Source organism: Salvelinus sp. IW2-2015, linkage group LG7, assembly GCF_002910315.2.
Source record: "Salvelinus sp. IW2-2015 linkage group LG7, ASM291031v2, whole genome shotgun sequence".
NCBI lineage: Eukaryota > Metazoa > Chordata > Actinopteri > Salmoniformes > Salmonidae > Salvelinus > Salvelinus sp. IW2-2015.
The window spans coordinates 30,925,527-30,938,999 of NC_036847.1; the positions used below are offsets into that span (position 1 = coordinate 30,925,527).

General features: G+C 45.4%; 1 protein-coding gene across 1 annotated transcript in view; it reads right to left on the minus strand.

The window, feature by feature from the left end:
* The window catches only part of LOC111966132 (E3 ubiquitin-protein ligase HUWE1-like), an 82,609-nt gene that overhangs the window by 64,030 nt on the left and 5,106 nt on the right, over positions 1-13,473 (minus strand). Inside the window, 19 exon segments of the mRNA XM_070444585.1 lie at positions 302-359; positions 546-748; positions 1,631-1,722; positions 2,753-2,930; positions 3,736-3,842; positions 4,055-4,135; positions 4,360-4,461; positions 4,592-4,699; positions 8,272-8,392; positions 8,783-8,923; positions 9,308-9,435; positions 9,887-10,037; positions 10,449-10,549; positions 10,874-11,042; positions 11,239-11,286; positions 11,430-11,507; positions 11,753-11,815; positions 12,145-12,297; positions 12,856-13,062. Of these exon segments, the coding sequence (XP_070300686.1) occupies positions 302-359; positions 546-748; positions 1,631-1,722; positions 2,753-2,930; positions 3,736-3,842; positions 4,055-4,135; positions 4,360-4,461; positions 4,592-4,699; positions 8,272-8,392; positions 8,783-8,923; positions 9,308-9,435; positions 9,887-10,037; positions 10,449-10,549; positions 10,874-11,042; positions 11,239-11,286; positions 11,430-11,507; positions 11,753-11,815; positions 12,145-12,297; positions 12,856-13,062 (2,289 nt within the window).

A 13,473-nucleotide genomic window follows, 5' to 3' on the forward strand; every position in this document is an offset into this window, starting at 1 on the left:
AGGTTAAAGTGACCAGTGATTCCATGTCTATGTGCATAGGGCAGCAGCTTCTAAGGTGCAGAGTTCACTAAAAGGGTGGTAGCCGTCTAGTGACTGACTAAGCACCTCCCCAAAAGTTATTAGACGATAGTAGTAGTACAGTCTGCACACCGTTATACGCTCCCAGAAGTCATTATTTTGTACAAATGTTCCGATTAATTTTGAATGTAAGAGAAACGTCATCATGTGATTTTGCTTGTCATCACTTCATTGACAATTACATCACATAAAATAACCAGAGAACGTGCATCAACACACGTACCACATTCAGAATGTAATCCATCAGAGGAATCGGTATCCTCTCTTCAGTGCCAACAACCCTACAGGAAAAATGACATAAACACTATTATCCCAACTCCCGATCAAACATGTAACAAAATGTAAATACATAAATGATTTATAAATATAGAGAAGAAAAAAATTATATCAGGAGCAATAAATCCTGAATTGATCAGGAAGAATCACATCGCTGATTTGGAATGTCATACAGTTCAACTGGCACTGACTGTCTGTTGCTCTCTGGTTCCCCCTGCTGCTGGGTGAAGGTATGGAGCGCCTCCTCTTCCTCCTCATCTTCGCTGGAAGCCTCTTCTGCAGCGTGGGAGGAGCGGGCGGGGGGCGCGGTGACGGTGCCATCAGTCTTCTGGATAGAGGGCTTCTGACAGATGTACTCCGGGGCTCGGCCCAGGTTACATATCTCCTCCAGTAACTGGGAGAGGACAGTTGACCTTTTAGTTATTTAGCAGACGTTCTTATACGGAGCGACTTACAGTTAGTGTATCCATCTTAAGATAGCTAGGTGGGACAACCACATATTACAGTAAGTACATTTTTCCTCAATAAAGTAGCTATCAGCAAAGTTGGTGATGGCAAGATAAGACAAGTTCGAGTGCTGGTGAAAACAAGGCAAGGGTATTTGTTTTGAAGAGAAGCCAAGTGTGTGTTAAATTACCATAACGTAAAAACCCCTCCAGGGATAAACATTAAGTTGTTCCTGTTCAGATCACATGGCCCAGGTTACAGAAACAATCAAGTTGTGCTAATTCACTATGCAGTTTACAAGGTTAATCTATATGATTAGGGTCCTAACACATGACCTGAACCAGTTGAACTCTGTGCCCTAGTTAAAAGCTACAACAAGACCTCAATTTTTCCTGGTCAAGTCACACGCAGAGTTAAAACTACAAGTCCAGACATGAACAATGAGATAGGGATGGGCATTTGAATGAGTGTCTGAGCACTCACTAAAATTATTTTGAGTACTGACATGTTACCGTGAAACGGGTTTGAAGACCAAAAGAGTTTGCAGTATGCTAAAGGTTGTTCCAGTGACTGGTGGTTCTGATACACAACTTTAACATTGTCACTGCATTTGACATACTCCAAACAATAAACATCTTACAGTTGGAAATTGTGCCTGTGCTTATACATTTAACCTGCTAAAATAGTTATATTTGTAAATTGAGTCCTTGTATTTGATTATTAGTAATCAAATACCAACCTGTACTGGAGTACTCACTCCCATCCCTGCTCAATGGTGCTGATCATTTCACTTTTTCCAGGCCTCCTGTACATGTCATTGTAAACCCACCTTGATGATGGCAGTAGTGGCGTCAGTCTTCAGAGTGGGTTGGTGTCTCATCAGTTCATCCACAGCACTGCCCAGGTTGGATGCTGTATCTCCTGTACACACACAAACCAGCATGATTACATACAGACATCTGCATCAACAGTGTATAGTGTCACCATACTACACTGAACAAAAAATAAAAAAAAAGTGTTGGTCCCATGTTTCATGAACTGAAATAAAAGATCCCAGAAATGTTCCATGCGCACAAAAAGCTTGTTTCTCTCAAATGTTGTGCACAATTTTGTTTACATCCCTGTTAGTGATTATTTCTCCTTTGCCAAGATAATCCATCCACCTGACCGGTGTGGAATATCAAGAAGCTGATTAGACAGCACGATCATTACACAGGTGCACCTTGTGCTGGGGACAATAAAACGCCACTAAAATATGCAGTTTTGTCACACAACACAATGTTACAGATGTCTCAAGTTGGGAGGAAGCGTGCCATTGACTGATTTCCTCATATGAACTGTAACTCAGTAAAATCTTTGAAATGGTTTCATATATATTTCTGTTCAGTATTGTTAGGTCTAAATAAACAGAGTAAAAATTAACAGACAACTAGTTAAAGCTCAAACCGAGTTAATTCACCCACTGAGTCAAGCAGCTGAAAAGACAAAGACATGTTCCCATCAGCACCAGTATTTATACCCCTCTTTAGGCAGTCTCCTCCTTTCTCTAAACACTACATCTTGTTGCTAGGCAGGAAGTTAAGTGATGTGGGTAATAAACGTTTCTTTCTCCCTTCACCTGACCTGATCACAGCACCCATTCCTCACTAATTCACACTTACCTGTGACCACAACTATATTATTGTCTATTTCCCTTAATTAGTAACTCTACAAGCCCCTGGCTCTTATCCAACCTCCATTACAATATACATTCCTCATACATGTAACCATTAACTTCTAGTGTAGCAGGTATTTCAAATTACAAACCAACATTATACATTCCTACAACAAACACCTATTTTTCAACAGAGTGAATTGTGTCCCAATATACTAGCTTCCTTTAAGTTCACACACCTCTCTCAAAGGTCTCTCTCGCCATACTAGATTGCAAAAACACACGTCCCCAACTCACCCAGAGGGTCAGAGCTGCGGCGTCGTCTCATGGCAGGCAGGTAGTCAGGTGACAACAGCACCTTGAAGAGGCGTTCAAAGGGCTGGCATTGGACGAAGGAGTGCAGGCCTCGCGCATTCAGGCACAAGGCACTGAACACGTTAGGGAGAGAACCAAGCACCTCCCGGGTGGCCGGGACCTGCAGAGAGAGAGACTGTGAGAGAGAGAAAAGGGAGAAAGAGAGAAAAAGGGGAGGAAGAGAGAGAGCGAGTGAGAGACAGAGTGGCGAGGGTAGGGAACAACTGGGAGGAAGGGGACTGGGAAGGGAGGAAAGGAGGGTAGGGTGGGTACGAAGGGTACGGAGGGTAGGGGGAAGGGAGGTTACGAAGGGTACGGGGAAGAGAGGGTGAGGGTACGGGGAAGAGAGGGTAGGGGAAGAGAGGGTGAGGGTACGAAGGGTACGGAGGTTAGGGGGAAGAGAGGGTGAGGGTAGGGGGAAGAGAGGGTGAGAGTAGGGCATAGGGAACCAAAACGTAAAGGCAATCAGGAGCAGGGGGAAAACAGAAGGAAAGAGTGAGGGAGGAAAGGAAGCGGTGAAACCAAGGAGGGAGAATGACTGTTTAATGCAATGCTGTGTGACAGAGAGGAGATGGAGGGCAAGATGAAGACTAGGCAGAGTAGGCTCTACATCCACTGGCTACACCGGTGTTAATGTATGACCCTGCTGAAAAAGAAAACGGGACATTTAAACATGTCAAATGTGCAGGAGAGGACAAGRGGGAGATGAGAGGGTGAGCAGAGAGAGAAATGAGGGGGGGGGTTCCGCAGAACGACTGAAGAGGTAGAGAAAAGATTTAGAAGAAAGAGAGAGAAAGAGTGACCCCGCATTCAGACACCAACGATAAACTTTCCCTCGCACTTATCAAAGCCAACCTGCATTGACAACTATGGARTGGTCTGAATGCAGGGTGAGCCGAGAGGGGATGGAGTGCTGTGGGACTCACGTCTTTGATTAGCAGGGCATGCAGCATGACATCAGTCAAGCCGTTATCCTGCAGGGAGGAGAGCAGAGACGGCTCCTGGAACACAAACACTGTTACCACCTCCGTCGCTGTGGAAGGGGGAGGGAGGGAGGGAAACGAGAGAAATATGTTTAAAGTCAGAGGGAAAAAAACGGACTCTTACAAACATGGCATAATGTATGCTTTCATGGATTTCGCAGAACTTTCTCAATGATCAAGTGATATTAGTAAACATACTACACATTATAATGCATGTCATGGTAGATTCCTCTGAAGCATGTTGTGTGACTCGAGTACTCACCCAGTAGGAAAAGAGAAGGTCCATAGTACTCTGCATTACTGATGATGTGCTTGAGTGAGGTAGGCAAAGACCCGTCCATGACTGGAGAAGAGGCCATACAGAGACCAAGAGGTTAGTCAGGCTACGTCCAGGGGGAATTCATTCAACACTTTTCCATCGTGTTTTGTTGAAGCCCCAGTACCTATTATAAGCATTACAACCTTAACCCATCTGATCATATAGGACCAGTTCCCCTCAGATAGCTTAAGTCTAGCGTATCTCCATTGATCATGCTTTTTAGAGTGTGGTTATCATAGCTTACTCACCGTGACGGATGCCATCAGAGAAGGCAGGGTCCTGGATGGCTTTCTTCAAGAAGTTTAGCATTGACTTCAGCAGAGCTGCTCTCTGGGGAATACACTGCAGGCCTGGAGGGAGATGAMACATGAGAGATGGAACACATAGGAGTGTGAGCGCCCGTGTGTGTGTGTTTGACTGAGCGTGTGATAGTCAAAGCTGAGAATGTTTGTTTATGTGCGTTGCTATGTGAGTGTGTACCTGTGCGGGGCGTGCTGGCAGTGCTGCTCTGCGCTCGGTGGTCTGTCTCAGGTCTGGAGCCAGAGGACGTTGAGGGACCAGGGCTGCTCTCCATCCTCTCTTCTGACACTGTTAAGAGGACAGTTTTAGCAACCACAACAACACAGCCAACAGCCACACCACCACCACCCCGCCGCTGCCAAAACACAGCCAACAGTCACCAAGACACAGCCAACAGTCACCAAGGCACAGCCAACATCCACACCACCTCCACAACACAGCCAACAGTCACCAAGACACAGCAAACATCCACCACAAAACAGCCAACACAAAACAGCCATAACACCCGAGGGGTCAGGGTTCCAGTCTAGAAGCATGGTTTCAACTGCTTCTACAATTTTGCCTTGGTACTGCATAGGGGTGTACATTGCAGTCAATTTTGCTGTCAACCAACTGACCCTCATTAACCGGTTAACAAACTGTTAAAAAAATGCATAAACAGTAAAATGATGTGACCAACAGAAAATACTATCAGAGATCTGTATATAATGAGATTCTTATTTCTCCCCGCCCTAGCAATGGTAGTCATCCCAAGGCTGGAAGGCAGGCGACATAGAAACACATTGGGCTTGTTTTGGACAGATTTTGGTGAGAGTGAAAGCTCTCAGTTCTCCTCTCCCTCAATGATACTATGCATAGAAAGACCGGACATTTTTCTTCAAGAGCTTATTGAAAACATGTAACGATAGCAAGCCAATCGTCTTACAGTCAAAATAACCCAGTCAAAATGCTATAGCCTATAATTGAACACGTAACTTCGGTAATGAAGCAGCTAAGTCAATCAAACAACACAATTCCCTGGAGAATTTTTTTTTTTTTCAAAACCTAATGCGAGCAGATGTGACAGAGGTGGACTTGGATTGGTTGCTAACATGACTAGGATTGGTTGCTAACATGACTAGGATTGTGCCCTTGGCTTCTGGACAGCGAAAGAAAGTTGATATGATAACCAACAGAACAGGAGAGAAATGCTGGTTGACCTGTGTCATTATTTGAAGTAAAGCTTTCAGATAATTCCTGCCTCAAGCTCACATTGCAAAGTGGTGGGTGATGTGCCGATAGSCTRYAKWCMRYKGWMTRYAGSCTATGTACTCGAATGGCAAATGGGAGGCGCACTTTAATTACGAGTTGAGATTGAGAAATATTTTTCCTTTTCCAATCGTGGCCATCAAAGGCGATTGCATTTAGAATTGTTATAGGTTGCGCAATGACTGGGCTTACAAAAGCACTTTTTACTCTGTCTCTGTCTGATAGGTGATAGGATATTCATGTATGCTGTGGGCGTGATAACATGCATGACCATAATTCCACAAAATTATGCAAATGAACCTAWAGACYGATAAGCATGACTGGTCAAATCTACATCCTTATATTTAACTGACGCACGGCCCAGAAAGACCATTTCCATAGATGGCCACAGAGAAGTCAGAGAAAAATTACTAAAAAGACACATTAGTCATCACCTTTGTGCACAAAACATCCATTAAATGACTCCAATAATTGTCACTGAGGCCGATTTTTTWAAATTATTCAGCACTGACAGCCGAAGATGTTAACATTATAAACAAAAAAAGAAACGTCCTCAATGTCAACTGCGTTTATTTTCTGCAAACGGCACGTGTAAATATTTCTATGAACATAACAAGATTCAACAACAGACATAAACTGAACAAGTTCCACAGACATGTGACTAACAGAAATTGAATGTGTCCCTGAACAAAGGGGGGGGGGTCAAAATCAAAAGTAACAGTCAGTATCCGCTGCGGCCATCCGCTGCATTAAGTACTGCAGTGCATCTCCTCCTCATGGACTGCACCAGATTTGCCAGCTCTTGTTGTGAGATGTTACCCCACTCTTCCACCAAGGCACCTGCAAGTTCCCGGACATTTCTGGGGGGAATGGCCCTAGCCCTCACCCTCCGATCTAACAGGTCCCAGACATGCTCAATGGGATTGAGATCTGGGCTCTTCGCGGTCCATGGCAGAACACTGACATTCCTGTCTTGCAGGAAATCACACACAGAACGAGCAGTATGGCTGGTGGCATTGTCATGCTGGAGGATCATGTCAGGATGAGCCTGCAGGAAGGGTACCMCATGAGGGAGGARGATGTCTTCCCTGTAACGCACAGCGTTGAGATTGCCTGCAATGACAACAAGCTCAGTCCGATGATGCTGTGACACCGCCCCAGACCATGACGGACCCTCCACCTCCAAATCGATCCTGCTCCAGAGTACAGGACTCGGTGTAACGCTCATTCCTTCGACGATAAACTTGAATATCGACCATCACCCCTGGTGAGACAAAACCATGACTCGTCAGTGAAAAGCACTTTTTGCCAGTCCTGTCTGGTCCAGCGATAGTGGGTTTGTGCTCATAGGCGACGTTGTTGCCGGTGATGTCTGGTGAGGACCTGCCTTACAACAGGCCTACAAGCCCTCAGTCCAGCCTCTCTCAGCCTATTGCGGACAGTCTGAGCAATGATGGAGGGATTGTGCGTTCCTGGTGTAACTCGGGCAGTTGTTGTTGCCATCCTGTACCTGTCCCTCAGGTGTGATGTTCGGATGTACCGATCCTGTGCAGGTGTTGTTACACGTGGCCTGCCACTGCGAGGACGATCAGCTGTCCGTCCTGTCTCCCTGTAGCGCTTTCTTAGGCGTCTCACAGTACGGACATTGCAATTTATTGCCCTGGCCACATCTGCAGTCCTCATGCCTCCTTGCAGCATGCCTAAGGCACGTTCACGCAGATGAGCAAGGACCCTGGGCATCTTTCTTTTGGTGTTTTTCATAGTCAGTAGAAAGGCCTCTTTAGTGTCCTAAGTTTTCATAACTGTGACCTTAATTGCCTACCGTTTAACGACTGTTCCACAGGTGCATGTTCATTAATTGTTTATGGTTCATTGAACAAGCATGGGAAACAGTGTTTAAACCCTTTACAATGAAGATCTGTGAAGTTATTTGGATTTTTACAAATTATCTTTGAAAGACAGGGTCCTGAAAAAGGGACGTTTCTTTTTTTGCTGAGTTTATATTCATCCAGTGTCTGCCATGTTTTTGGATGACGTCATCACTGCTCCCTGTGCGCATGTCATGTTGGTCCATATAAACCAGATTTAAGCACGGTAGAGTCCATGAATCTGCTTTCCGCGAACCTGAGTAGATTACCTTGAAAACAACAGTCGGACATCTTGGACGCAATCTCAAGTATAACACCACCACAACGCCATAAGACCACAGCCACACCACTACAACACAATAGCCATACCAGAACAGCCAACACTGGATCTATATTATCACCCATAACAAAAGGCAAGGAAAACATGGGAAAATGGAGGCCATTTAACTTCTTACATTCTAGTTTTGGGAATTGATTAGTTTGTTGGTAATGACCGTAACACAACACATAGCTAGCTAACTATTATAGAACAATTACTGGACAGTACCTCCACATACCGTTTAACCCTCAACAAAAGTCAATCAAATGGATCTATATTGACTGACCAAAACATGGTATCATTTTTAGACTAACACCTTATAACCATGTTGATCAATTCATATGGTCTCTTCAACTAAATGTAGGCCTATAGCCCAATGTATGGAACCGCAGATTGACAACAATAGAAAATAAAAAGGAGCCTACAGCTTTCTGACTGGCCATCCACGTCCGTGTCCATGTCCTCAGATTCCACGGTAGAGTTGGGTCTCTGGATCTTTGGCTTGATGACAAARGGACACTCTTTTCTAGACAGGTCCACCTCATGCTGCACAGAGAGACAGGGAGTGAAAGAGGGGGAGGGAGGGAGGAAAAGAAAGAACAATGAGGGAGAGAGAGGGAAAGAGTACAGGACTTTGGCACATGGTTGTTCCAGCAGAGACTCTGAGCAGAGTACAGAGCCCCTAGAGTGCTGCGTCAGGTCCCAGGCAGTGAGGTGCGTCGTCACCCACTCAGGTTATTTATGCAACACATTTATTATTTCCAAGGTGGGTCACAAAGGCCCCCAAAAGCAACTTCCAAGCCCTCTGGCACCAACATGTCAATTTAAACTAATAAAAGCGTTTTGGCTTGGGGCAACAGAGATAGGCAGAGGAGCCTGCCCTGCATCTAGAATGGTAGGTGTGTTAGGGGTATGTGTGTGTGTAAAGGACCCTACCTCCAGCCTGCTGATGAAGATGGTAAGGCCGGTATGTGACTGGAAGGCTGCCATGTCCAGGTTGGTGATGAGGTCCACCACTCGAACTGCACGCGTGACAAACGTGATCTGGTCCTGCTCGTCCCCCAGGAACTTGATCACCTACAGAGGAAGGGAGTAAAGGAGGGGAGAGGGAGGTGAGACTGTGCACATACAAACACTATGGACCAGACTCCCAGACCAAGCCTATTCTTGTCTTGGAAAACAATTAAGCTCCTCTACATGGAGCCTTTTAGTGTAAAAGGGGGCTTAATTGGCGTACCTATGGGGACCATAAGCAGGAAGGATATATTTAGGTCTGTTCAGCCTTTATGCAGAGCAAGTGAGTATGCTGGACTGGACATACACAGACTCTGTGGGCGATCAACAGATCTTCAAATTGTCAGACACCTGCGCAGCATACGTACATAGTGAAACCAGGCCAGCTCAGCAGAATAAAAAAGGGTGAGTAGACGCCAGGTCAGAGGTGACAGTGTGTTTCTTTACCTTGAGAAGGGCTTCCATCATCCCACAGGAGACCAGGGCCTCYCCCCCAGCGTCGTAGCTGGCCAGGTGGTAGAGGAAGGAGAACAAAGCAGTGGCAAACTGGTGCGGGTACGGCTCCATTAGAGGGTCTGAGGAGACAAACACCCACCGCAGGTTAGAGGCACAGTCAGGGATATTGACCTCTGTTCAACGGTCACTTCAATCAATTATTTTTGTTGTAGGTACTTTCGGTGCAGTTGCCCATTTGTTTAGGCAGCCTTGTTTCCTAGAGCTGGGTCCATCAGCATCCACTGGATTCTACTCAGTCACACAGACAGGCATAGTGACGGGAGACCAAAATACCAATCTTGTCTTGAAGAAAAGTTCTTGAGAGTTTCTTTTCAGAGCTTAGTACAACAGTCATATCCGACCATAACACCAACTCTGAAGTTGTGTTACTCCATTGTTTGCACCTATCTAACTAAGTGGCTCTGGATAAGAGTGTCTGATAAATGGCTAAAATGTAAAGGCTTGTGTTCTCATAGGACAGGCATCAAAACCAGTCCAAGTTCAAATCGATAGACCACTCAGACCACTCACCGATCATGGCCTGTATGCAGTTGCGCACCAGCACAGGCAGGAAGCCGTGGTAGGAGGCTGTGCCGGTGCAGTCGATGATGTTGGACAGCTTGGGCGTCCTTTCCAGGTGCACTATGGATGTTAAGGTGCGTAAAGACGCTGCCTTTATGTCCTGAGGAAAGAGACAGGGTATTCATGAAACTATAGAACTGCATAGAGGATTACATATAGGCCAAAAGGTATGTTTTCCTGGACTTTCAAGATATCATTATTTCCAGGATTGTCCATGACCGTGGAAACTCTTTAGGGACATATACAATGCCAAGACAATCATGATTGTATTGTCAAATCTGACCACAAACCACATTGTAATCATATTGTAATGATCATTGTCTTGTATTAGTTACATTAACTACAATCCAGTGACATCTGATACTGGTCTATAATATGACATGATTGCAGTCACAATATTGGCTCCAATTTCACACCTACTATTGGTATGTGACACAGACCCACCAACCCATTAGGGGCTGAGGACAASAGGATAGACAGAGGGGAAAGGAGAAAGAAAGTAATTTCTTACCACAAGCTGTTTGTCTGTAATCTGTAGCACATCTACCAGCTCCTCTATCAAGCCGTTRTAGAGAATACTGTTGGCCGACTCCTGGAGTGCATTGGAGTACACTGTGGAGGGAAAGAACCCCACAATACAATTGGCTACCACGCAAACTCATTTCAAAGACTGATCGACATGTAATGGATTAAATGAATTGACTGCATTGAACCCCGGAGGGGAAATTGGATTTGATGCATCAGACAGACAATACGGACACACAGGTAAACATCACAGAGACATAAGCACTGATTACYRACTGAACATAGAAAACCACCATGTCATTGGCGGTGAATGACGGTCTGAGAGTCTAGAAAAACTCTACATAAATACAATCAATTATAACCTCTTTTGAACTATATTGAGGTAGCACACACTCCCTCCCTCCCTCTTACCCAGTATAGAGATGGCGTGGAGCCTGGCCTGCACGGCCTGTAGTCTCTTCTTGTGGTTGGAGAAGCCRTGGGCCAGTCTGATGTGTGTGAACAGCAGGGTCTGCTTGTCTTTAGGGATGTTATACATCACCGTAAGTGACTCCATGATCTCACTGGGACTCTCAGAGATCTGGAAAGACATAGAATATCAGGAAACTATGAATTTGGCCTCTGGGGGATAGGTTGGTTTCTTTAATATGAATGTAGGATCAATGTAAGAAAAGCAGCGAAGTTCTAAACAAATTAAAAAGGTCAATTGACTTTTGTTCAGTCTTCGGTTAAAATCATKAAATGCTCTGAGAAAATAGACAACATTTGTCCCTTACCTTGTCGAGCTGTTCGATGTGAATGTAGTGTAATGTGTTACTGCTGGTCTGTCGGGGCAGAGAGAAAGTTCACAAATGGTCAATAAAGCCACTCATAACAAGACATGACTTACTAAAGACCAGGGACATGCATTAGTYGCACATTAACATTTGTTTTCTGGTACAGTACAAGGAAATGTGTCAGTCTTTACCTTCCTCTCCACTTTGACCTCAGGGCCAGGTTCAGCATAGAACTCAAAGTGCAGTGTGGTGGCACTGGGAGGGTACTTCTGCTCAGGTCACCATTACAGTGATGGGGGATGCCAAGAGAAGAGATGTGGAAGGAGGGAGAAAAAGACGGGTGAGGGATGCAAACAGAGGATAGGTGAGTCGTGGGGGGGGTGATGGAAACGAACATCATCAGTATCATTTGACAGTCATAATGGGAAATGTAATCATTACAAAGCAAATGAGCTGATTGTCTGGAGACAGCAAGCCTTTACAGATTGTGACAATGATAAAGGTTCAGCCTCACCGTCATAGGCAGGTCCCTGCAGCACTCGGCCAGACCGAAGCCATTCTCCTTCCCTCCCCAACTCTACAGGGATAACGTCACACATCAGACCACCTATCCAAATCACTTCATTACCTAGGCTAAATATCAAGGCAAATACATTAACAGATAATAATTTGTACTCTACTGCTCTATACAGTTGGCTTTGAAATACAACACCAAGTGCTAACATCAAAATAAGCTGTGGCTTGCATGTTGAAAACCTGTAAGACCGAAAGCCAAAAACAAACGGCTATGTCACTCATTATCAAAGTTTAGACGGTTTAACATGGACATGCAGAAAAAAGCATCAACAAGCATGTCTTCATCAGGATATCTGATAACATGTTCTCATTCTGCCACCTGTACGGTACCTCAGCCAGATGTTGGAGGCGTGCCAGCAGAGGGGTCCTCTTGTCAGAGCCCAGTCTGGTGATGTAGTTGGAGCGTTTACTGAACACGTACAGGAGGTTCAGCACAGACAGCACCACCTGCATGTCACATGACGCTAACAGGGTGGTCAAGTGCTGTGAGGAGAGAAAGTGAAAGACTGTTTGGTTCATTCCACCTAGGTTTGTGACAGGTGCATCACCCAGAGAGGAAGACACAGTTTATTAATTTAACCTTTACCCAGGACACGTTATTGCAACGTCTTTCCTGGAGTATTTTACAAAGACCCCCAAAGCAACAATCTCTGGCAGCAAAATTGTCAATTTAAACCAAGAGGTCAAACTATTTTAGGCAGGTGGGTCCCAACAGAGCTAAGCAGGGAGGCCCACTTCCCCCACACAACAGAAGAGGAAACCACATCATTGTGAACAAATGGGTTGTGTCAGAAGGGAGAAAATTATTAAAGGAAGTGAAAAGGGGAGGCAGCCTGAACATGAAGTGGTCCACAGTTTAATATTCAATATGCTCTACTGAACATGACCCTGGTCATTGTGTCAACTGGAGAGTGGTCCTACTGTCCCTGGTCATTGTGTCAACTGGAGAGTGGTCCTACTGTCCCTGGTCATTGTGTCAACTGGAGAGTGGTCCTACTGTCCCTGGTTATTGTGTCAACTGGAGTGTGGTCCTACTCCTACCTCTATAGAGCTGTAAAGGTGCCTGGAGAAGCTGTACTCGATGAGCAGGGCGGTGAAGTTGAGCACGGCCAGCAGCAGGGCTTTGAGCTGCCCGTTGTCCGGCCGGTCACACACCAGCAGCCAGGACATGTTCTCCACCGTCTGGCCCGCGTCACACAGGATCCCATCGAAACGGTCCAGCAGGTCCACCCAGTGGTACAGCTCACACTGGAGAGGAAAGGGGCAGGTGAGGACTCAGGAAATCACTTTAGATAGAGCTAACATTCTGCTGATTGAGCATCAACACCTGGGCCACGTTCAGCAGACAAACGTTGTGGAACTTTACAGATAGAAAGGCCATGAATATAGCTGTTACATGTCAGAGGATGGTTTGTTCTACAGCCCAGGTGAACGAGGATATGTCCCTGGTGACGCCAATTCAGGGACATGTCAGTGTAATACAGTGCTTGTTTCCCAGACCCAGCTTAAGCCTGGTCCTGGACTAAAACGCATAATATTAAATYGAGGACGCTTACAACGGTTCAGAGAAACCTGAAACATTCCTATACATTTACCTGATCAGGTAAAGTACCGCCTATGAATGAAATTGTGATCTAATACAAAGAATGAACGTCACCC